The sequence below is a fragment of the Microplitis mediator genome, chromosome 2 (genome assembly GCF_029852145.1).
Source record: "Microplitis mediator isolate UGA2020A chromosome 2, iyMicMedi2.1, whole genome shotgun sequence".
NCBI lineage: Eukaryota > Metazoa > Arthropoda > Insecta > Hymenoptera > Braconidae > Microplitis > Microplitis mediator.
The window spans coordinates 25,295,705-25,319,901 of NC_079970.1; the positions used below are offsets into that span (position 1 = coordinate 25,295,705).

A 24,197-nucleotide genomic window follows, 5' to 3' on the forward strand; every position below is an offset into this window, starting at 1 on the left:
ATATTCCTGAGTAATTATAATTTAAATATATGCTAAGAGTACAGTCTTTGTCTCAGTAATTTGATCCTCCATGAATGTTGTTTAAATTTCAGCTGTCAGAATCAATAAATCTCTAGATGACTTAAGACCTGCAAACAAATAATTAATTAGTAATTTTTAATTAATAAAAATAATTTATATTGTATAATTATTACTTACTCGTCATAGCTGTAGCGCCTGCCTCCACTACCTAGTGAAAACTTCAGGTAATGAACCGAAGGATCATCAGACATACGAGTACTATAAATTTCGGTAACACGAGGATGATTTGAATCATTTTTCTGTGACTGCTGACGGGTTCTCTTACTCTGCTTGATAATTTTATTGTTCCCTTGAATTTGATTCTGATGTCCCAGTCCAGAGCTGGATTTATTCAATGGCTGGTTCGCCGAATTTCCTCCTTGATTGTTCATTTTAAACTTCGCCTAAATTTAATGACAACAAATTCCCATTATTTATTCCATTAATTTAAAATAATAAATTCAAAAATTCAAAATCATCAGTACTTACTTTAAATTATTAATTAAAAAAAAAAACAACAACTCTATTATTTGCGTATTAATTTTAATCTAATGGCTGATGCCAATCAGATATTGGCCGGCGAATAAATCGTTTCATGAAAATGGCGAATAAATAAATTTATTTTATTTGAAATTTATTTGAATATTATTTATAAAATAACAATTTTATTTTAAATTAATATTTAAATTTTATTATTTTTATTTTGTAATTAGGCTTAATAATAAGCGCAGTTTTTTTTCTTTTTTTTTTTTTTACAAATGCGGCCTAAATAAAATTAGCGACGCGTCTTTACTTGTTGAGTAAAAAAAAAAAACGCATTGTAGCTCACAGACACAATCAAGCAGCTGAAGCGCCGAAGCTCTGGCCCGATCCTTGGCCGGGGATTTCACGAGAGCAAGAGAGAGGGAAGCTGCCGGGTGTATTATTTTTTGGCGGTTTGAATCAGTTGCACGCGGCGGCAGTGGCGATTAAACATACGCGAAGTAAGGTGGCGCGCTTGCGTTCTTACTCGTGCAACAGCAACACGAGTGTGTATTAAAATACAATAGAGTAAGAGTAAGAGTAAGAGTACAATTAAAATAGTAAACTAACAAATAAAATATTCCATAAGCTTATCAATGATAAATAAAATAAAAGGGTCATTAATTAAAATAATAATTATTAAAAACAGTTAATAACTTGCGTGCGATAATCAACAATAATAAATAAAAGTTTATTTTATAAACTAGTGAGATAAAATAGCGTAGCTATAGGGATGGAGATGCATACGCCGCAACGGGACACACGTTCATCAGCCGACGCGATGATGCCGAGAAGCCCCTCGATGTGCGATACGATGTTTTACCCCTGGAATTGGGGCGAGGAAGCGAGAAATGTTAACCTCAGTCCAGGAAGTTCGTGTTCCTCCCCCGAGTATCGGGATCATCATCATCACCACGGCGGTGTCGGCGGATCCATAAAAGCCGGCGTCGCACCTGGCAATAGATCTGCCAGTGAAAGTCATCGTCGAGGCAGACCTCGTGCCGATGCTCTGACGAATCTGATGATGCAGGGCAGCACGTCGCCAAGCAGCATCAAGTGTACCTTCTGCAACCGGGTCTTTCCGCGTGAGAAAAGTCTCCAGGCTCATCTGCGCACTCATACTGGTAAATATTTGTAGTAAATAACAATAGTAAAACAATTGAAGGTGGCTGTTTGTGTTTGCATGCACGCACATCGCAACTTTCAGATATTTATCAATGAGTTTCTGTGTATTTATGGGTTTTACTGATGGATTTATCATTTAGAATGCCTGTGTTAATTATTATGAAGGATTTAAATCGTGGATTTTATTCATTTGGCCCATGATTTATTGTCATTTGTGTTGATAATTTATATGAGTTATGATTGTAACGGTTACGCGTGAGCACGCGTCCCGCCAAGCCAACCGCCATCACGCGCTTTAAATTGTTAAATGGCTACTCTCACTTTACTCGACTCACAACAGACTTAACTCTTCATTCTGTACTGGTTTCTTTGTGTACAGCTGGGAACCCTACACCGCTATAGTAGCGTATAGTAGTGAGGACGTAGTAAAATTTTTACCGATTCAAACATGTGTGCTTATGATAACATCACTTTTGTCTCCTGCTTTTATTTATTTGTTGGATTTATTTTTTAAATAAAAATATGTAGATGTGTATTTTTGAATGATAACTTGAGGATTAATTTATTTTCATTTTTGTTTATTTATTAATTTAATATTTTAATTTTTTTTACAGGGGAGAGACCGTACCCGTGTGATTATCCGGGATGTACGAAAGCATTTACGCAGTCAGGGCAACTAAAAACGCACCAACGATTACACACTGGGGAAAAACCTTTTTTATGCACGGGGCCTGGATGTGAGATGAGATTCACGCATGCAAATCGTCACTGTCCGGACCATCCGTATGCGACACTGACGCGTTCTGACGATTTTGTACTGAAACCTGTATCCGGTAACACGGAACTGCCGCATGACGTTACGAGGTGGCTGGAGAGATACAAAATGGCTCGGGATCGAGAAGACCGAACGCCTACGGGGAAAGATCGCAAAAAGAAATCGTGGAAGAGTTGCTCTGATTACAAAAGATTGAAGTCAAGGAAGGGGCTGATGATGGACGCGGGCGAGCAGGAAAACAGAGACTGCAAGTCACCGAATCAGAGGATTTACTGCAGTGAGAGTCAGGACAGCCAGGAAGAGAGTCAGGATGATGAGGCTGCTGAAATCTGTGTTCTTAATCACTCGGAAGACGAAGAGTCCGCGACTACCACCGCGACAAAACTGTCAGTCACTCCGGTGCGCCCGATGTTCGATAGACTGCAGCCGAAGAAACGGTGGCTGCGTGAAGCTTGCCGTGAACAGCTCGCGAGACCTCTAGAGTGGGACTCACAGCCCAAGAAATTAATTGTCGACGAAAGTGAAACGCGAATTGAAACAACTCCACCAGCTCCCGCGAGAAATGTCTCTTGCATCCGTAATTTGAGCGAAGAGGTGGCTTTTCATTCTCTTGCGCCTGATAAAAATTGTGATGATGAACTTGCCAATGAGAAAGCTTCCTTCGAGAGACCTCCATGGCAATCGATGTCACCCAAAGCTAGATCAGACAGAGTTGGGATAAATGTAGCCAAGGAACTGGTGTTCGACGAGACTCAGGAGCCTCAAAATCACTGGAACCATCACTCATCTGTCCAACCTATTAATAGTAACCAAGTGCCATTGTCCAATGAGCTCTGCTGCAGCAGCTTAGCTGATGATTTATCAGACAAAAATAATTTAAACGCAACAGATTTATCGTGGAGCCGTGATACCAGTCGTGATCTTCAATGTAGTTTAGCAGACAATAATTTAAATGATATTAATTTAAGTGCTACTGATTTATCCTGGAGTAGTAGGGATACCAGCCGTGATCTTCAATGTAGTTTAGCTGATAACAATAATTTAATTAACATTAATGATAATCAAAGTGCTACCGATTTATCACTGTCATGGAGCAGAGATACTTTGCGTGATAATTCTCAGGGTTACGATCAACTGTCTCGTTTGCCTCAGCCAATCAGACCCGATGACGATCTCACCAAAACCACTAGATCGGACAACGGAACCAGACCAACTGTGTTGATGCTCGCTGGCAGTTTTTCTCATCAAGATTCTCGCGGTATCGTTCAAAGAGCCAACTATAATAATAATATTAATAATATTGGGGTTGAAAAACTGCCAGCAACGCAAAACGATGGAGTTACTAAAGCACCTGAAGACAATAAAAAGTGGATGGGCGCTCTTGCGCTTATGGAACTCGCCAAAACTCAAGCAGAAGCTGCCAGGGCAAAAGCCATCGGGTCTATTGACACTAGAGAATTGATGGCAGTACACTCTGACTTTAAGTATACTCAACTTTAGACTGTGATTTACGTAACTAAGCTCATTATTTGATACATTGATAAGCAAGGTTGATATATATGTTATTATTATTATAAATATTATATATATATATTTTTTTCATTCATTGTCTTGTTACTCGTGTTTAAATTTATGTTACTTCCAAAGAGTGATTGATTATTTTCTTAGTTACAACTCGTGGATTAATTATTTAATTATTTTTGTACATATTAATTAGTAATTAGTAACAAATAATGTTTTCTCATGTTGATCATTTTTTAACATTGATTAATTAAACCGCGTTGTTAATTACTAGAAAACTTATTTTTCTATGCCCTTTTGGCTTTAGTCAATGGTGTGAATGTAGCAGACATCAGACAAATTTTTAATCATTAATAAATAGAGTAAATAATTAATAGAATGAAATTTTTAAAAAATGCACTTATTGATTTCAAAATTTTTTAAATGCGCATTTTTAAAAAATTTTATTTTATTAATTATTTACTCTATTTATTAATAATTGAAAATTTGTCTAATGTCTGCTACATTCATACTCATTTTAGTCACTAACTTTAAAATCAAAGGGGCGTATAATTTTTTTTTCGTAGCCAATCATTTTGTAGATTTATTTTATGACCGAAAATTGAAAAAAAAAATTTTCAGCTTTAGAATAAGTCTACAATATGATGAGCAATTAAAAAAAAATTTTAATACAAGAGTCAGTCGATGTTTAATAATTTTTGAATTTTTTAAAAACTGAAAAATTATAAAAAAAAAAAATACTTAAAAAATTGCACCTCTAGCTTTTTTAATTTTCTACATGTGCATTTTTTTACTTTTTTTAAATTATTTGTAATTTGTGTTGAAAAAAAAATTCAAAAATTGCTAATTGCCTGCTGGCTTCAAAATCATGAAATTTGGTTTTAAATTTAAAGACTAAAGTCAAAAGGGCGTGTAAAAATATAAGTATTTTTGAAATTAATGAAGCGAAATGATAGTAGAAGATTTAAGTTTAATTATGAAGCTTCCATAATTTATAATTACAGATGGCTGTTGATAATAAGTTTAATTACGTGTGATAACTGAAAATAATTATGAAGAAAAAATTAAGTTTCTTTATTAATTTTTTTTTTTTTGCTTAAGTACGATAGTGTATGATGGTATATTTTAAATAAAATATCTAGCGTATATTTTTCTATTTCTAAAGTATTCGGACTGTTATTTTTAGAAATTGAAAAATTTAAAGCTTTGATGTTAAGAACGATACGAAGGGATTAACGGCTGGATTTTAGTTGCTCTGGAATTTTATTTTGAATTTAATTAAATATTTCTTTAAATAAACAGCCAGATAAATGGCTTATTTGTTATCGTATTTAATTTTGAAATTTAAATAAAATTTCAGACCAACAAAAATAGATAAGTGCTCGAAAACTTTGAAATTAAGTTAAATAAAATAAATCAAAATTACTATATATTTAAAATCAAAAGCATGAATTTAAAATATTTATAAGTTTAAATTATTTTTTGATTTAATGCATGAAAAATAACCGAACAAAATTAATATATTTTTACATTTAATTTAGTGCCTTTAATTTAAATATCGTACTTGTCAACTGTTTACATTTTTTTTTTTTTTTATAAATATATATGGAATAAATATCCCAATTATTGATATTCAATGCTTGTAATTGATTTAATTAATCAATCATTTTTACTATTAATTTATTCATTAGTTTGTAATAAATACAAAAGTACTTGAGAAATTTAAAAAATAACTTTAATATTTAAGTGATAATTTTTGGAGGGAAATTTTTAAATGTTTGAAAAAAGAAATAACAGATAAATTTATAAAATTGAATAATAAAATAAGACAAGTCATTAACAGATACCCAGTCAATAATTGGGATTTTTATTTGTTAAATTGTTGAGTCAATTATAAGCGATCGGAGCCACAAGTTCGCTAAACTATTTATTGTAAATGATAAAGAACTTATTAATTAAGGGCATTCTCAGACACTACCTCCTTTTTAAAAATTTTCAATCTCAACTGTCATAAACGTATTAAAATTTTACTAATTAACAGGGTACGGAAATTTGTGCTCAACAATAAGAATAAAAGAAAAATATTCGCGCAAATTTCTCTACATCAATATGACGATCGCGAGCAAATTCACGTCAATTAAATTAAAAGATAGATTCAAATGTCGAGTGTAATTAAAGCCGTCGAAATTTTGGTTGTGAAAAAAATATATCAATAAGACAATCAGCAAGATAATTAGCAAGACCATCAGCAAGACCATCAGCAAGACAATTGTCTTACTGGTGGTCTTGCTCATTCTCTTGCTGGTGGTCTTGCGGATTGTCTTATTGACATATTTTTTTTACAACCAAAATTTCAACATTCTTTTATGGCATTCGATATATGAAAATATCGTTTAATTAAATTCACGTGAATTTGCTCGCGATCGTAATTTTGATATAGAGAGATTCGGGCGAATTCTTTTCTTTTATTCTTATTGTTAAGCACAAACTTCTGTACCCTGCTAATTAATTAAAAAAAAATTATAACTTCAATTGAAAAGAAGACAATTTCGCCGAGACAGAATTTTTAAAAAATTACTTACAGTTGTTATCAACTAGGAGTTAAACGAGATTTGAAAATTCGAATTATAAAATTGACATAAATTTTACTGAAATTTATTTTCCCAATTTCGTTTGACTCCCAATTGATGTCAACTATAAGTAATTTTTTAAAAATCTACATTTTCAATCAATGCCTTAATTTTTTTTGAATTAATTGATAAAATTTTGACACTCTTACGACAGTTGGAATTGAAAATTTTTAAAATGTGGGGCACTGAGAGTGGCCTTAATTAATAAATTGATAAAAATAGTTCACTAAAACAATGTTTGATATGAGAAAATGTGTGATATTTAACAAATTAAATAAAAGTAAGACTTTTGATTTAATGTCCGTCGTTATTTAAGTTTTTGTCGCTGCAGTATTTAAGTTGAACAAAATAAATCGAAAAAAAATAAGAACAAACCAGTTATTAATTATGCCATGTTTATTATTAATAATACTAGTAATTACTAAATAATAATTATGTATTTAATTATTGTCAGTAATAGACAATAAGATTTTTTCAAACAAAAAAATAAAATGTACATACAATATATTTTAATAAACTTTTCTAATTTCATGTAAAAAAAATTATTTACTTATTTATTACACCAGTATTATAATCACTTTCTACTGAAATTAAATAATTATAAAAATACTTGCGCTAGTTGATATTTTTACAAACTTACTTTAAAATATAAGTATAAAAAAATATTATTTTATTAATTTACATATTATATTAATTATCTATTTATCAAAACTAATTATCAGTTCCTTGGCTTCAATATTTTTGAATTAAATTTACTTTTATCAGACTCGCTCTTCGAAGCGACGCGTCTTGATCTTCTGGGTTCGACGACGTAGCTGGCGTCGATTATATCTTCGCAAACTTCTTCTTTGATAACTTTACTTTTACTGGTACTCGTACTTGCTGATCTAGCCTTGGCACCAGTTTTAATTGATTTATTTTCCGCTGCCTTTGGGATTGAATCTGCTGATGATTTGTTGCGGACTTTCCGAACACTCGGTTTAGATTCGCTGATATGCACAGCTTCTAAATTTTCAACTACAGTCTCCAGTTCACTTTTGATCCTCCCAGAGTCTTTGGTTGATGAGTAACTGTCAGTTGACTTGCTATTATATTTACTAACATTATAATTTATATCATTAGAATTAATATCCTCATCTAAATCAATAACTTCGACAACCTCATTTTTAATCTTCACAGATTCTCTGGAAGATACCGCAGTTGCAGTTGATTTTTTACGAGATTTACTATCAGTATTTTTATCAACTGTTTTAACTTCGTTTTTAATTTTCGTAGCACGTGACCTCGTTGATTTCACACTATTTTTTTTACAGGAATTGCTTTTGTCTTCTTTACAATCATCACTTCCAAATATAAACACATCAGTATTTAATTTATCAGGATTTTTATTTTCCATAGAAGCAGTACTAGGACTCAGGTACTCAGAGTCTGATATCTTACGTCTGATGGGTTTAATTCTGGTGACTTTCGTTGGTTTTTTCTTTTCAATCTTGACTAGATCATCACTAGCGTAAACGGGAGTCAGACAGTCTTGATCCTCTTGAACTGTATTGACTTCAGCTTTAGTGAGAGTCAAGATCGGAGGAGTGTAGCGCTGCTTAACTCTTGCGGATCCAGAGGAACTTTTGATAGGTGTCGTGCAAATGTCACCGCTGTCTGGCAAATAATCATCAACGTTTTCTTCTTTTACACCCGGGACCACAAACTTGGCGTACTGGTCCGGGCCAAAAGTCTCTTGGAATCTGTACTCAAATATCATTTCCTTGATACTCAGATAGACTGGATGATTTTTTATTTTATGTTTCTCACAGATATTCAACGCAAATACGACGATACTGAGAGCCTCGCGGCCTTCTGGTATTGAGTACTTGATAAATCTTGCGAAATCCAACAAGAACAGTACGTACTCAACATACTGATGAGAAGTTATTTCAAAAGATTCGACCTGGACATTCAGTAGCTTCTTTATAATCTGAAACGCTCCGTGGAAGTGCTGGAGCGCTTGGGTAAAATTATTCTGAGCCGCGTAAAGTTGAGCGCGTATGTGAGTGCACGAAAATACTAGATATTTATAAGCGAAATTGGTGCACTTGAAGCACTTGCACTTGCTCTCGTGCTCCATGAAATCGGGAGATGAGAAAACTTTGCTGATAAGTACCGGCGAGGCGTCATTCTGCGGTATGTCGCGGACGGACTCAATCATCCGCACTGGAGAGGAATCATAGAAGACATTTACTGCCGCTTTGGATGATGTAGTATTGGCGCCAAAGTCATAGACATCTAGCTTGAGAATGTGCTCAAGTCCTTGGAGTTTCACTTCACAGTCTTCCAGTTGGTTGCGCGACAAATCAATGAAGCAGAGGTTCTTTAGACACTCGGCGACGTGCAAAACAGATCCTAGTTTCTGGACAACTCCAAGCCGACGTGACAAGTGCGCTGAAATTTCACGGTAAGACACCAGACTGTTCATCCGCAAGCTGATGTGATTCGTGAACTGGAACAGCGTATCCAGCCGATAGAGTAACACTTCCCGAGGAAAATCGTGTGACATAAATTCATCTTCAATTAAAATCATCGTATAGAGACCCTCGACAAGCGACTGCGAGTACTTGAGATTATCAGCTTTGTCGTAATAATTAAGTCTGTGTGATATGGAAATGTCCATTGCCAGTAGATAAGTCGGAAGATTTTTAGTAAACTTGATCCTAGGCATCTCCATCGCTTCATCGAACAGCTTCTTGGCCTCATCAACTCGCTCTAAGTAAAAATAATAACTTGACAAACTTAATTTAAACATTGCGATGCACGCAATTATTTTTTCATCACTCGTGTCTATTAATTTAGCGACGCACTCCTCAGCGAGTGTGATCCACCGGGTCTTTATGTGACGTGACATAATACTGCGACCAGTGACGTAAATAATATAGAGATCATCGTCGAATTTTTTAGCCAAACTCATGGCCAGTTTCCATGCCGTTATCTCCGGGCCGCGGAAGTGATAAAATTTAGCGTACTCTCCGGCAGTTATCACGAGTCTTATCATCATTTTTGGAGTTAAAAATTTACCGAAACTCTCAATGATACCCTCTCGCGAGCAATAGTTTGTCCAGATGTCTAGCACTCGTTCCAAAGCGATCTCTAGATCAGCAGAGGTGTTGATGTTGATAAGACTGTAAGCTGGGACTACGTTACTCGCTGAACCATTCGAGGGAGTTTTAGAATGCAGCCGCATCGTAGAGGTCTCCATTTCAGTCTCAGTAGCGCGACGTATGTCAGCGAGCCGCTGAACGAAGGCGTAGAACAAGAGGTTGCCGTACATCAGCTGGCTTGCGGGAGTTTTATTGGCTTTCTTCAACTGGGACTGAGCTTTTGTGATGTACTGCTTTATAGACTCAGTATCACGGAGATCCAGAAGATGGTAACCAAGCAAGTGGACCGCCTGGGCGTATTCCATAGGATCAGGATCAAGAGTCTCCATCAGTTGTACTGCTGGTATTATCGACTGGACCATATTAATCGACGCGTTCTCCAACCCTTTGATTTCCCGCAGACAAATCAAACGTTTCTGATTATTATCAAGCGTTACCTTAATCCCAAATTGTTTGCCCACGTCGTTTCTCGCAAGACAATCTAAAATAGTGACGCCATGCGCTGATGAGTACCGATACTTAACATTCGCCCACATACGAAACGCTGGACATTCCTCGAAACTGTACCCGACGTACGCGCTCAATGCAGAAACAGTCATAGCTTCTTGATAATTTTCATTGTGAAAGTGGGCGGAACTAAGTCGGTGTAAGCATACAGCCAAAAAGTTTTCTTTTTCATCAAAGAGTTTCTCGATACCGAAGCTCCTGATTTTACGACACATTAATTCGCTCATAAGACGACAATCTTGGTAGTATAATTTTTCATAGTGCAGGAGGATATTGTAAGCACGCGATGTGCAGAGCGACCAGAACCTTAACCAGGACTCGCATTTATTGTCCCTCAGTTCCGTGATGCTGTCAACGCTGTCCTTGAATACTGAGACAGCAATACGTCTGAGATCATCAGACGTCGCGTCAATGCGGGCTAAAATCGCGAGAATACGAATTTTAATACCAGTGCTGTTGTAAAGATCTCTTCTGATCGTGCATTCGGATGACGAACAGCTACTGCATGAAGAGATCGGCTGTCGGGAGATCAAATCCGACTGATGGATTATCAGCGATAGTAACTTGGGCATGTGCTCCAAGGGAATATCAAACTTTTCCTTTGCTTTAGCATAATTGTCCCAGTATATCAGCACGAAGTGAAGCAGCCTGCAGCCATGCTGCAAATTATGACGCACTGCGTTATGGGTCCCGTACTCATTGGCCAAGTAATCAAGTTTTTCAATGCATTTGTCAGTGGCATCAACGGCATCCTTGGTAAAATAAAGAACCGACCTGGTGAGTATCGAGCACATCAGCTCGTAAATTTTGAAACATCTGTCAACTTCCTTGTCTACCTTGACAGCCTCGCGGAAGGGGTCAAATACTTGGCGTATTTTACTAGCGATTTTGTAGACTCCGTCTATATTTATTTTACTCACCAGGATCTCAGTAATTAGTCTTAGAAAAGCTTCGTAGCTCCGATACTTGTCCTCGACACTCAAAGATATTTTAGTGAACGTTAATGTATCCATCATCAAACACCGGAATTTGTCCTCGTACTTTCCATTGTTCAGAGACTTGACAATCTTGTAGTAGGAGTCGAGGTCGTTGATGAACGACCGGTGGCTACTTGGACCGCAGAGCAAGCGGAGCTTAAGCTGATACTCAATCCAGTGACTCGTTGACTTGAACTGGTTGTCGTCTAACTTATCGAAGGACTTGAGGAAGCTGATCAAACTGGTGGCCCAGAGATTCGTGAGTTTTGTGAGGGAAGATGATGGATCCCCGACCCGTGAGTACCACAAAGTCCCGGGTAAAAAGTAGTCAGTTATCTCTAGAGCTGCTTGGTAGGATTTCGAGGAGCAAAATATTCTGATTACGTGGTAGAGCGACAAGAAAAATTTAACTGGGTCTGGTATTGATACCAACTTGTGGTAGATTACGCGGATGATGTCTCTCAAGTCCTGGATAGTTTCAGGTGCAAGTTTTTTCTGGTCTGCTACAAAGCCACAGATCACTACGAGCAAGCGAGACAATGATACGTCTAGTTTTTCTGAAGATAATTTTAAATTACTCTCCTGTAATGAAACAAATAAATAATTAATTTTAAATCTATTTGATGAATTAGTGATCCAGGATTTAACACTGGGTCAGATGATCTTTGCTTTAAATAATTGATTCAATTGATAATTAAAAATAGAAGCTCTAGGATTTTTTTCGTACCTTTATTTCATTGGCAAGACCTTGAAATTCTCCTGCTTTCAGGGAATCAATCCATCGCTGCTGTATCTGCTGTGTCTGAGACATTTTAAGTTAAGTCAGGATATAAATTATCCAGCCAACGTCTCGAGAAAAGCAAACTTGTGTCTGGGAAAAAAAATATTTTCAGCTGGATAAAAATTACAGGAATAATTTTATCAATTGATTAAATAACTGGAAGTTGGTAGAAAATGGAAATAATGATGAGAGTTTTTAATTGACTAATTAGTCGACTGGTGAATGAAGTAAACAAATCTCTGTTTATACTAACCTCTAAAACGGTTTAATAAAAAATCATCACTTGGAAGTAGATCAAAAAATGATTTTTATCATCATCTTGCTTCCCATGTGATCTTATATATTTGTAAATATGATACTTATTGTATGATAATTAAAGGAATTTTATAAATTAATAATTAACGGAGAACTTACAGCAACTTGGCCGTTAAATATTTGCTTATATTTTTTAAAATGATGACAACACATACATATGTATAAGATGGCGCTGGGTGCGAGTTCTAATTTCAAAAAATTGTTACCATCAATCGATTTTTTTTTAATGAATATTTTATGAGTGTGAATGTAGCAGACATGAGACAAATTTAAAATTATAAACAAATAGAGTAAATAATTTTTTTAAAAATACACTTATTAATTTGAAAATTTTTTATGATACTAAAGTTAGCCGACGTCAAATAATTTTTGGATTTTCTTTTAGACGGTAAATTATAAAAAAAAAAAAATTTGAAAAATTGCACCTGTAGTTTTTAAAATTTTCTACATGTGCATATTTTTAATTTTTAATTTTTTTGTAATTGATTTGTTGAAAAAAAAATCTGAAAATTTTTAATTGTCTGCTAACTTTAGGATCATAAATTTTTTAAATGCGCATTTTTTTAAAATTTCATTTTATTAATTATTTACTCTATTTATTTATAATTTTAAATTTATCTGATGCCTGCTACATTCACACTCAATATTTTTATTATTAAAAATTAATTATAATTTTTAATTTAAAACAATAACTGGATTTATTTTTTAAATTCAATGTCAGGAAGTTCAATAATTAATAAAACGAAATAAAATAACAACAATTTATATTCTAAACTTTTTTCTTGCTAAAAAAATACTTTCATTTAAATGATGAGTATGAATGTAGCAGACGTCAGACAAATTTAAAATTATTAATAAATGGAGTAAATAATAAATAAAATAAAATTTTTAAAAAATGCGGATTTAAAAAATTTTGAAATCAATAAGTGCATTTTTTAAAATGATTCTGAAGTTAGCGGATGATTAAAAATTTTCGGATTTTTTTTTCAACGAATCAATCAGGAAAAAAACAAATATAAAAATATGCACATGTAGAAAATTTAAAAAACTACAGGTGCAATTTTTTCAAATTTTTTTTTTTTTATAATTTACTGTCTAAAATAGAATCCAAAAATTATTAGACGTCTGCTAACTGCAGTATCATTTTTTAAAATTATTTATAATTTTAAATTTGTCTGATGTCGACTACAATTACACTCATTCAAATGATACTGAAGTTAGCTGACGTCTAATAATTTTTGAATTTTTTTAAAACGATTAATTATAAAAAAAAGATTTAAAAAAAAATACACATATTTTTTTTAATTTTCCACACGTGCATATTTTTAGTTTTTTTTTTTTTTTTGTAATTAATTTGTAGAAAAAAAAATCCGAAAATTGTTAATTGTCTACTACCTTCAGGATCATCTTTCAAATGAATATGTTATATAAATAAATATATAAACATAAAAAATTATTATAAACAATAAATTTGATTAAATATTATCGAAAGATACAAATTTGTCAATTAAAATTAAAGTTTCATTATAATTAAGTACAGAAGGCTTATGAGTAATTTCAATTATATGTTGCCAGCAACATTAGCAATTAATTAATAACTTTATTTATTTATAAATCAATAAAAACTTTATTTATTAAATAGATTATTAACATAAATATATTTATTTATACGTATTAATAAATATCAAAGATTCAAAATTGAAACAGTAAACTTACCAATAAAATTTTTAAATAGAAACAATTTAAAATGAACTAGTACTAGTCTAACTCTATACTAGAATCTAACTCTATGCTAGACCTTCGTTTTCGTGAAGCATTCGACGCCTTTGGTTTTACTTTTACGACGACAGAAGCTCCAGCCATTTTGCTTCCGTAGTGCCCAGCCCAGAATAAATTGTCTTTGCCACTGTGTTGGAATAACACTTTCTTGACACCGGGTCCGTAATTTGTAAACTCATGAGTAAACTGAAAATAATTGTCAATTATTCTCTTAATCATTCAAATATTTATCAATTGTCTTACATGCAACCATTTATTTTGCTTATCATCATCTTCGAGATCATCTCTAAATACATAGACGTCCAACTCCTTATCATTTTCATCAAGTAATGAAACATGACAGTCATATTTTGCTGGACAATCCCAACGACAACTGTACCATTCGCCAACCTGATAAATAAATTATTTAATTACTTATAACTATTGATAAATAATCAAGATCTAGATCTAGATCTATAGCAATTAATACCTGAATAGGTGGTTGGAAAGTATCAAGAAGAACATCAGATAATCCTTCATCAATAAGATCAACAATTTGTCTTTTAGAACACAAACTGTAGGATGTCACGAAACATGAATTTTTTCCTTCAAAAACAGGATCGTCTGGCAGAGGTGGAACACCAACTGGTGGTTTCTCGATTCTCCAATGATCGCCACCCTGTCGCGAAATAACCCAGTGCTTTTTCAATCCTTCTTGACCAGAATGATTCTTCAGCAAGTTTCGTTCAAAGGGATTTTTTTTACAAATCTTATAATAAACTGTCCAAGGCATTTCGTAGCTCTTCAGACACTGGAGCGATTGCCCGAATATCAACTCCGCTTTTTTTCTCCACACGTACTCCTGGATAAGATCTTTCCATCTTTTGCAAACCAGCTGACAGTTCAAAAGCGACTTGCAGTCAACGTAACAAAATAATTCTCCCAGTAATTCTTCAGGAATGTATTTGTCTGCCAGTACTAGGCCATTGTTTTCACTTTCTTCAAAGGGAACGCGCTGGGATTTAAATCCCAGTATTTTGCTGACGAACCTATAAGTCAATTTGTTTATTTATTAGTCATCATTATTTATACAATGTGATGTAATGCGCGTAATATATTTTTTTCTGTCTGTTAATTAACTTCAGGATCATGAATGGTAGCAGTCATTTAAAAAATTATTTGTTTTCAATAAACAAATTAAATACTGACAGAAAAATTTTAAAACATTCATATGAAGATTTTTAAAAAATTTCCTGTGGATGTTTTTAAAAATTTTTCCGCTGACAATTGAAAATCTTAGAACTGTCAGATGTCGGCTACTTTCAGTACCGTCTATTGTTTTTTATTCAACAATTAAAATAATAGATAATAGCACACGATAAATGTAAAAAATAATCAATTTTTGTCTAATTAAAATATATATGAAAGGTAAAGAATTTGAAATAATTTATTCGAGTGTCGAAATAAATAAAAAAACACTTACGCAGACATGTCCATATAACCTTCGAAGGCCAATCTTTTTACAATTATGGATAAAAAATTATGTCACTGATGTCCACTCACGTGATATTATTTTTATTAAATATAAACTTTATTTAATTAATTTGACATCTGATAATTTTTAAATTAGTGTTCAAAAATTTTGAATTTATTTTTTAATGATGACTCCGTTACTGAAAGAATAAAAGAAACTGAAAACTTGAATGTTTTCATCTAGATGTACTTTTTATGACTCAATATATTCTATATATGTTATATATCCATGTACTTATATGTATGAGTGTTAAATTTAAACACATATTTGTTTACTTGAATAAATCACTGGCAACGTGCAGTCCCTATGTAACTACTCAAGTATGACTAAATTTATTTAAATTTAATTCGTTACTTATTTACATATTTTTAGTATTATTAAATATATAACTTGATATACTTAGTATATTATATTATTAATAATAATTTTTAATATTCACGAAGGCTACAAATAGTCGGTTGTCAAAAAAGTTTTCTAAGAAAGTCGGACTTCTTGACCAGAAATAAAAAAAATTTTTTTACTTGGATTCAAAAATTATATTTTTTTTGACAGACGGTCAATTAATTTTTAAGTTTTCATTATAAGAAAATTCAAAAATTTGAATTTTAATTTGCTAGTACTTTTGCAAGTTATCATGAGTAAAAAATTTCCCAACTAAAATTAAAGGCCAGTTTTTGAAACCGGGTTTAAATTATTATTGCTGGTAAATCTATATATTATTAATGTATATACACTAGCAATATTAGTTTAAATCTGGATAATAATAATCTCGGTTTGAAAAATTGGATGATACTGAAATTAACCAATGTCTAATTTTTAAAATTTTTCTACATGTGCATATTTTTAGTTTTTTAATTAAATTATTTTTTAAAAAATCCGAAAATTTTTGTCTGCTAATCTCAGGATCATAAAATTGGCCCTAATTAAATCTAGTAGATCTTTAATTTTTTTATACAGAAATAATAATTGAGGATGACCTGCAAGGTCTTTACTTTAGTATTAAAAAAAAACTCATGATTAATTATTATAAAATTTAAACGACAGTGAATAAATTTCTTTTTTATTTTAATAAAAATATTTAGAAATTAATAATTAAAAATAAAATGTAGATATCAAACTAGTGAATAGTTGAATTTAAATTGCAGGATAAACTAAAATAAAATAAATATATTTTAAATGTTGTATTTTTCCCAAAGATTTATATTAAAGAATACACAATATCGTAGCATACAAATATTTAAAGGAAGAAAGTACGTGGTTTGCGTACACTGAAAAGCGGCATACGATTTTTGTGGTGAATTCTCTTGGGCAGTGGGAATCTGATCTTGGAGTCGTGGAACTGCTTGACTTGTGGACGACGACAGTTAGCAGCTTTGACGATTTCGACCTTGATAATTTGGATCGAGTGGGCTCGTGCTCGGTGACGTGCTCCCATGTCACGGTAGCACTGAGTAACTGCTCCGCTCACTGACATGTCGCGGTACTCGCGGTACATGTTGTGGGTTCCTGACCTGGAGTCGTATCTCAACCAAATTCCAAAGTTCTTGATCTTGGTTGGTGTTGGTTCCGGGATCTGTTAATTAATTCATCATATTAATATTTATCTGCAGCACACATCAACAGTCGATCGACTGTCAATTAAAATATAAAATTTACAAGAAATATTTAGTTTGATAAAATAATTTTACGTTACGCAAAAATTATTAAATATTTATGGAGTTACAAAAAAGTAAATCAAGTTATTGATTAATTATTAGTAGTAATAAATAAAAAAAATAATTACTGGTTTAATTGAAACAATTTCTCCCGTAGATTTTTTGAACTTTTTGATATGTCTCAAGAAATACCAAAATCTTGACTTTGCAACGATGGCATCAGGAGCAAAAATTCTCATTTTATACAAAGGAGTTGTTTTCTCCTTCTCGGTAGGAAGTTTCCTTCCGATGACTTCATATTCACCCAACTGTAAAATTAAAAATTTAAATTAATTTAAAAAATACATTTTTTACACTAAAAAAAAAAAACTGCAAACTCGTCAAATTTTTTGACAGTCCAGGATAGGAAATTAATTATAAATTATTTTTTAAAAAGTGAGTTGATGAGCGACACATAAACCATGCCGTCCATCTAACCTCCAAGTAAAACAAATTTTCGACACTGAAGTTGAAAAATACGAAAAATGGCTGGAATTTTTTGTAGATGATTATTTAAAATTGAATGGTAGTTAATTTGAGATGTTGATTAATTGTTTATTAATTAAAAAGGTAAATAAATAAATTTACCTCTCCTTTAGCTTTCATCGTGCAGTATGGCCGCTAGCTTCGTTGACCGGAAAAGAGACCAAATGAGACAGTGGCAGACTATGGAGTTCGTGATCAGCGGAAATTTATAAAACTAAAAATTTGAAATGGCTGGCGCGCGGGAAAATTTAAAAAGTATAAATTTAAATAAGCGACGAATTTTAAAATGTCAAATAATTTATTTATTTAAATAAAAGTATAACAGTAAATATTTCATCGAAATTAGTAAACTAAAAAATTGTATTTTAAATACAAATCATAAATTAAAAACAATAATTACAACAAAAAATTAAAGGGTGATAATTAACATCAATAATTAAACATAAGGTTACTTAGTCTAGTCTTAAAAACTTTTGAAAGTTTATAAAAAGTTTCCATTGGAAAACTCATTTTTTTTTTAATTATAATTATTAATTACTTCTATAAAATCTGATAATAAAAAAATAAAAATAAAAATAAACTTTTAGAAAATCAGTATTTGCTCCCTTACTTTCATTTTTTTTTTTAATTTAAAAATCTTTTTTAAAGATTACTGAGTATAAAAATAAATAATATTGATTTTAAAATAATTTAGACAACAAAATAAGTAACAGGGAGCTGGATACTGACGAGTTTCAAACTCAAAACAAAATTTATTGATGATTTAGAAGTTGGGTTCTATTTATTTTGTGGCAAAAAAATTTCATTGAAGCTCTGAACACTTTTTTTTTATCTGGGTCTTAATTTTGTAATAAACTCTAAATAATTAACGTCGATTGTCGTCAAGAGAACCCAGAAGTTTATTAATAAAAGTTATCTGTCAACAGATTTTTAAAGACCAACTCAAAGCTGCCGTGTATTCAAAGTCAGAAGTTATTTTCCTAATATCTTTTGAATTCAATCATTCAAAACTTAGCTGACGCGCTAAATTTATCAGTACCCAAGTGCCCGAGCTGGACACTTGCTAACTTATTATAGACTTTGACAACCAGTGACAGAATCATAAATTGTTAATTTTAAATCAACATAAGTTAGCAAATGTCTGGACTCAAGTGACAATAAATTTGTCATAAATAAAATAAAATAAAATCCAAGCATATTTTTTAGCTCAGCAGTTAAATAGGAATGAATTTTAAATATGAAAATAAATAAAACCCTTATTTACTTCTAGATCATTACCGTAATTATAAATGATATTTAATTGTTTTGGTCACGTGCATTTAAAGATTCACTGGAATCATGTTGAGTTAATCGAGAGTCTCTAGTTATTTCATTGGACTCGTGTGTTTGCTGCAATGATTGTCCAAGTCTGTTAGCTATTTGCTGCAAAGCGTCAGCGAAATTTGATACCGAAAATCTGTTATCTCGGTTATCACTGTTCCCGTTCCTTGAAACAGAATTTCTCATCTCATTAACACTATTATGATTAATATTATTATGTATCACAGTATCTAGATTTATGTCACTGGTATCAGTAGCTCTGGTTCTAGAAATATCATTCGAAACATTACGAATTGTTGATAAATATCTCAAGTTGGTCATGTAAGGCAAGTGCCGGGACTGTGCCAGTAAATTACGTCTGGCAACAGAATATCTACTACTGCTGGTGTTATTACCAGCAGAATTGCTTCGTGGATTGCCCATCAACCCGTTCCTCACGCTCTCGATCTGTCGCTCGATGTTGTTGATCCTGTCCTGCTGTAGCCTTGCGCGTATCGAGACAATCTGGTTGACAATGGCCTCGCGGAATCTGCTGTGGCTGTGACTGCGACTCTCGTCGCCGCTGCTCGGCACTGATCGGTTGTTAATAGCGCTAGATATTGTCCTCGTTTGCTCAGAAGCGTTTCTTTGATTGCGATTCATCAGCGATGCGCGAATGGCCATTGACATTCTTGCGTGATCGTATCTTGCGCTCATGGGATCACGAGAAGCTGGTAAATTATTATTATTTACATTTACTGGATTTAAAATGGGATCTGGCTCACGATAAGGAGCAACTGCTGGTCTTACTATCATTGACTCACCTTGTAACCCCACTCCTACTGGAACTCCCAGCACCAGAGGTGAACTACGTGCTGTTGATCCGCTGTTTGTGTTTGTTTCTGGGGTACTGGTGGTGCTGCTACGTGGTGGAAGATTTGGATTTAAAGATGCTGATAATTGAGGATACCACCAATTCAATGAACGATTTACATTTGAAGTAGAATTCAAAGCAGGTGGTGGATTGTCGGCAGTTTGATTTGCTGGATTTTGATTTGCTGGATTCTGTGGAGCAGAAACAGGATTTTGAGTTGGGGTCGAAGCTTGTGTTTGGCTTTGAGACAAAGCTGCTTGACGAGGTGGATGTGAACTGGGACGATATCTTGAAGCAGCACGTGCTCGCATGACATTATCTCTGCGACTGGAACTGTGGGAGTGTTGACGTTGATTGTCATTAGGAATCAAGTGCCGGTACATCTCCAGTTCAGCTGGAGTAAGTTCTCGGGGATCTGAGTTAACTCTGTGCACAGGAATCTGTCCATAAGAACGGCCACGTGGTACCAGTGGACTCTGAGACTGATTCATGAGCATCATCATCTGCTCGCGGAAATTAATCTGCTTGAACAGATCGTTTGATGAACGTAACTTTGATTTTTCAGCTAACTCTGTTTTCTTCTCAACCGGGTCATCTTTCATGTCAGTGATGTCCGGCACCACTTGCTCTTCCTCTCCGATAGATGCGGGAATTTTGAATGTGTAGATTATTATCGAAAGACACTCGAGAACTTGGACTGCAGTCAAACGACGACTCGGCTGAAGAACCAGCAAATCGCGGATCAAGTTTATCGTTTTCTCGGACACCCGGTTGTCCATGGGAATTTGGTAATTCGCAGCTTTTATTTTTACAAACAATTGAGTCGGAGTGCTGTCGTAAAACGGAAACTGACCGTACAACATTGTGAATAATACAACACCCAGCGCCCACATGTCTGATGGTTTTCCTAAGTAGGGTTTGCCGCACAACACGTCCGGTGATATGTATGCCGGTGAGCCCCGTTGATCTTTCAAAAGGTCATTTTCACTTGCCAAATGTTTACCCAAGCAAAAGTTTGTTATTGTGACCTAAAACATAAATTATTATAAATAAATACTAGCTCATAAAAAATAAACATGTTGAAAATAACTCCAAACAATAGTAAAGTTTTTTGTTTCTTATGGTATCCTTTAGGAGAAACCGCAAAAAGTCTTAAGAAAAATTACTTGTTTGACTCATGACCCATATGAGGATAAATGCAAAAGGGTGAACATGGGAGGACATGGGGAAAGATGCTACTGTCTATGTCTTTTTATGAAGAGTAGCCCGATATTTTTTTTCTGTTGCGAATAACTCTACATAACATTAACGTTTCTTGTTTCTTATGGTGTCCTGTAGTAGGAAAAACCCCCAAAAGTCCTGAAAAAAATTTATTTTTCGAGTTCAGACAGATATGAGGATAAGTGAACCTGGGTGGAGATGGGTGGAGATGCCTCTATGTATTTCTATGAAGAGTAGCCCGTAACTCTTGCCCTGTTGGGAATAACCCTACACTATACAAATGTTTTTTGTTCTTTATGGTGTCCTGTAGTAGGAAAAACCCCAAAAAGTCCTGAGAAAAATTTATTTTTTGAGTTCAGACAGATATGAGGATAGGTGGACCTGGGTGGACATGGGTGGAGATGGGTGGAGATGCCAGTATGTATTTTTATGAAGAGTAGCCCGTAACTCTTGCCCTGTTGGGAATAACCCTACACTATATAAATGTTTTTTGTTCTTTATGGTGTCCTGTAGTAGGAAAAACCCCAAAAAGTCCTGAGAAAAATTTATTTTTTGAGTTCAGACCCATATAAGGATAGGTGGACATGGGTGGAGATGCCTCTATGTATTTCTATGAAGAGTAGCCCGTAACTTTTGCCCTGTTGGGAATAACCCTACACTATATAAATGTTTTTTGTTCCTTATAGTGTCCTGTAGTAGAAAAGACCCCAAAACATCTTGAGAAAAATTTTATTTTTTACTTATGGTGCCAGGTCAGGTCAGAGAGGATGAAGGGAAAATTTCGTCTATATGTTTCTTTGATGAGTAGCCAGGTCGGGCCAGGGAGGATAAGGATGACACTGTCTATGACTTTCTATAAAGAGTGACCCGCAACTTATATATAGATACATACTTTCCTTGTTTTTCTATTCAACACCAAGTTTCCGAGCTTCAAATCACGATGAACGATATTTCTCTTATGCAGTTCCGCGACGATTCTCACAGTGTCTGTAAATATTAACAAACTCTCTTTCTCAGATAATTTTTTTTCCCGTATCACATGATGCTGGAGATTCAACAGTTCCTCATTCCGCGGATTGAAATCATGAGACGTCAGACAGTCGAGAACTAAACAAAGTCTCCGCACTATCCTTCCTGTATAGATTCGAGTTTTCGCAACAGTTTTTTCTTCCAATGCCGAGTCCTAAATAAAATAAATCTCGTTTAATATTAAATTAATGTATATAAAATTCAATTAATTAATTAAATGTCATACCTTAAAAAATCCGTGGTGATGAACGACACCCTCCTGATTCTGCAGCAGACTCAGTAGTGAGTACTCGGCATGAAGCAGCATTTTTCCTTGACGGTCGTCCTGCGTTTCCTCTTCACTATCATCCTTGAGAGTCAATATTTTAATGGTATAATATTTATCCGTCCCAGCTTTCCTCGCCAGACACTGAACGATACTTCTAACCGGAGAAGTTCCAATAAGCGGCCCTAGAATATAAGGACCCGCTCGTTTGATAGACTTCGGACTGACAGGAGTTCCGTAAGCAGGTACTGGAGTCGTGAAATCAATTTCATCATTATAAGATCTCCATGATTCAGATGTCCTGGTGTTGGATTCATTAGACTGACTAGGATTAACCTCAGGTACTCTTTGAACTTCGTTCGGAAAAGAACTGGAACTAGAACTAGAACTTGAATCAGAACTAGAACCAGAATTCGAATTAGAATTGGATCTTTGACCAGCTGTCCTATTTCTATCAGCCGATGAAATTTCTGGATAACGGACTCCCAGACACTCAACCCTCGAATTATCAAGCTCTCGATACTCGGACACTGACGTGTACTCCAGGTTGCTCGAAGCCAACGACATTGACTGGTTTAGATGAACTTCCGCTGACACATCATCTATCAGCGGACTCATTGTCAACGCGTTTGATATATTTTCAATATTATTATCGTTTTCCACAAATGGCACGTCGATATTCATTGAAAAGGTGTCAGTGTCGTTGTCGTTGTCATTGTCATTGTCATTTTCATTGTCATTGTCATTGTCAATGGCTGAGGGATCTACTGAAAGTGGGTCACTGTCCGTTGATATTTCTTGGACCTCTCCGACTTCTCCAGCTTCTGGTTCCGACGTGTCCATTGGCTCGTAACCTAACCCATTCTCCATTCTGCTCTGAGGGCTACTCAACTCTTGTCTTATTGCTTCTCCTTCAATATTGTTTGTCATATCTATTTAATAACAACAATAAACACTCAATATTATTATAGATCTCGCAATATGTTGAAGGTTTTAAATCACTACCGCAATATAAATAATTACTGATGATATTTACAAAATTTTTTTGAATAAAGCAAAGAATTGAGACCAAGTCTCAAACTGACATCAGTTAAATGAATCAAGTGATGTCATAAGTAATGTAATAAATAAATGTAATAAAAAAAATTACCGTAATAAAAGTTATTGTTAAATGTTGTTCAGTTGTCAGCAACAATTAAAACAATTATTTTATTTTAAAAACTTGTAGAGGATTTTATATATAAATGGAGTATTTATTTTTTTAACATGGTTTTAAATTGTGTTGGTGACATTTGTGTACACGAATGACAAGCAATGCACTGAGTACTTGATGCAAAACTGATACAAGTCATCAAAGTCAAGTCACAACAAATAAAGTCATGAAAACACGTAAATATTACGTACGTGTATGTTTTAATTAGACGATAATATCGGCGCGCTTTGATGCCGACTGTTGTCAAGGTTTTTATTTTTTATTAAAAAATAATTTAAAAATTTTTAGAATGTCATAATTAATTTTTTAAATTTAAACACTTAGTAAATAAATGAAATGTTAATTGAAAAATGCGTAATTAGATAATTGAAAAATCAGTGGGCGCATTTTTTAAAATTTAATTATTTAAAATTTATGAGTGTGAATGTAGCAGACGTCAGACAAATTTAAAATTATAAATAA

The 24,197-nt window shown here is 33.7% G+C and overlaps 5 protein-coding genes across 6 annotated transcripts; 1 reads left to right on the forward strand and 4 right to left on the reverse strand.

The window, feature by feature from the left end:
* The first annotated feature begins 939 nt into the window (after nucleotides 1–939).
* On the forward strand, nucleotides 940–4,360 carry LOC130664109 (uncharacterized). The gene is made up of 2 exons (XM_057463869.1): nucleotides 940–1,706; nucleotides 2,322–4,360. The coding sequence occupies exons 1-2, from the start codon at nucleotides 1,316–1,318 to the stop codon at nucleotides 3,980–3,982; spliced, it is 2,052 nt and encodes a 683-aa protein (XP_057319852.1). The 5' UTR covers nucleotides 940–1,315; the 3' UTR covers nucleotides 3,983–4,360.
* Nucleotides 4,361–7,108: 2,748 nt separating this feature from the next.
* On the reverse strand, nucleotides 7,109–12,737 carry LOC130664108 (uncharacterized). The gene is made up of 3 exons (XM_057463868.1): nucleotides 12,301–12,737; nucleotides 11,994–12,137; nucleotides 7,109–11,848 (listed from the first exon to the last, which is right to left on the reverse strand). Exons 2-3 carry the CDS (start codon nucleotides 12,075–12,077, stop codon nucleotides 7,352–7,354), a joined length of 4,581 nt encoding a protein of 1,526 aa, XP_057319851.1. The 5' UTR covers nucleotides 12,078–12,137; nucleotides 12,301–12,737; the 3' UTR covers nucleotides 7,109–7,351.
* A 1,212-nt stretch (nucleotides 12,738–13,949) lies between these two features.
* Nucleotides 13,950–15,874, reverse strand: LOC130663865 (F-box only protein 6-like). The gene is made up of 4 exons (XM_057463389.1): nucleotides 15,604–15,874; nucleotides 14,611–15,169; nucleotides 14,385–14,531; nucleotides 13,950–14,327 (listed from the first exon to the last, which is right to left on the reverse strand). The coding sequence occupies exons 1-4, from the start codon at nucleotides 15,615–15,617 to the stop codon at nucleotides 14,121–14,123; spliced, it is 927 nt and encodes a 308-aa protein (XP_057319372.1). The 5' UTR covers nucleotides 15,618–15,874; the 3' UTR covers nucleotides 13,950–14,120.
* Nucleotides 15,875–16,820: 946 nt separating this feature from the next.
* LOC130663867 (60S ribosomal protein L18a) lies at nucleotides 16,821–18,077 on the reverse strand. The gene is made up of 3 exons (XM_057463391.1): nucleotides 17,937–18,077; nucleotides 17,438–17,617; nucleotides 16,821–17,227 (listed from the first exon to the last, which is right to left on the reverse strand). Exons 1-3 carry the CDS (start codon nucleotides 17,952–17,954, stop codon nucleotides 16,892–16,894), a joined length of 534 nt encoding a protein of 177 aa, XP_057319374.1. The 5' UTR covers nucleotides 17,955–18,077; the 3' UTR covers nucleotides 16,821–16,891.
* A 163-nt stretch (nucleotides 18,078–18,240) lies between these two features.
* On the reverse strand, nucleotides 18,241–23,919 carry LOC130663862 (uncharacterized). Of its 2 annotated transcripts, XM_057463385.1 has the most exons (5): nucleotides 23,673–23,919; nucleotides 22,484–23,454; nucleotides 22,121–22,411; nucleotides 19,958–21,035; nucleotides 18,241–19,864 (listed from the first exon to the last, which is right to left on the reverse strand). In XM_057463385.1, the coding sequence occupies exons 2-5, from the start codon at nucleotides 23,450–23,452 to the stop codon at nucleotides 19,131–19,133; spliced, it is 3,072 nt and encodes a 1,023-aa protein (XP_057319368.1). In that variant the 5' UTR covers nucleotides 23,453–23,454; nucleotides 23,673–23,919; the 3' UTR covers nucleotides 18,241–19,130. The 2 variants fall into 2 exon arrangements, with proteins under 2 accessions (XP_057319368.1, XP_057319367.1); XM_057463384.1 differs by having other exon boundaries at nucleotides 18,241–21,035.
* Nucleotides 23,920–24,197: the final 278 nt, after the last annotated feature.

Excerpts from the sequence above, each read along its gene's own strand:
- LOC130664109 (XM_057463869.1), top strand. The coding sequence starts at position 1,316 with ATGGAGATGCATACGCCGCAACGGGACACACGTTCATCAGCCGACGCG. Across the intron at positions 1,707-2,321 it reads TCATCTGCGCACTCATACTG|GGGAGAGACCGTACCCGTGT; the intron begins GTAAATATTTGT and ends TTTTTTTTACAG.
- LOC130664108 (XM_057463868.1), bottom strand. The coding sequence starts at position 12,077 with ATGTCTCAGACACAGCAGATACAGCAGCGATGGATTGATTCCCTGAAA. Across the intron at positions 11,849-11,993 it reads GTCTTGCCAATGAAATAAAG|GAGAGTAATTTAAAATTATC; the intron begins GTACGAAAAAAA and ends GTTTCATTACAG.
- LOC130663865 (XM_057463389.1), bottom strand. Across the intron at positions 14,532-14,610 it reads CTTTCCAACCACCTATTCAG|GTTGGCGAATGGTACAGTTG; the intron begins GTATTAATTGCT and ends TTTATTTATCAG. Across the intron at positions 14,328-14,384 it reads AGCAAAATAAATGGTTGCAT|TTTACTCATGAGTTTACAAA; the intron begins GTAAGACAATTG and ends AATTATTTTCAG.
- LOC130663867 (XM_057463391.1), bottom strand. Across the intron at positions 17,228-17,437 it reads AAATTGTTTCAATTAAACCA|ATCCCGGAACCAACACCAAC; the intron begins GTAATTATTTTT and ends ATTAATTAACAG.
- LOC130663862 (XM_057463384.1), bottom strand. The coding sequence starts at position 23,452 with ATGACAAACAATATTGAAGGAGAAGCAATAAGACAAGAGTTGAGTAGC. Across the intron at positions 22,412-22,483 it reads ATCACCACGGATTTTTTAAG|GACTCGGCATTGGAAGAAAA; the intron begins GTATGACATTTA and ends TATTTTATTTAG. Across the intron at positions 21,036-22,120 it reads TGAATAGAAAAACAAGGAAA|GTCACAATAACAAACTTTTG; the intron begins GTATGTATCTAT and ends TTTATGTTTTAG.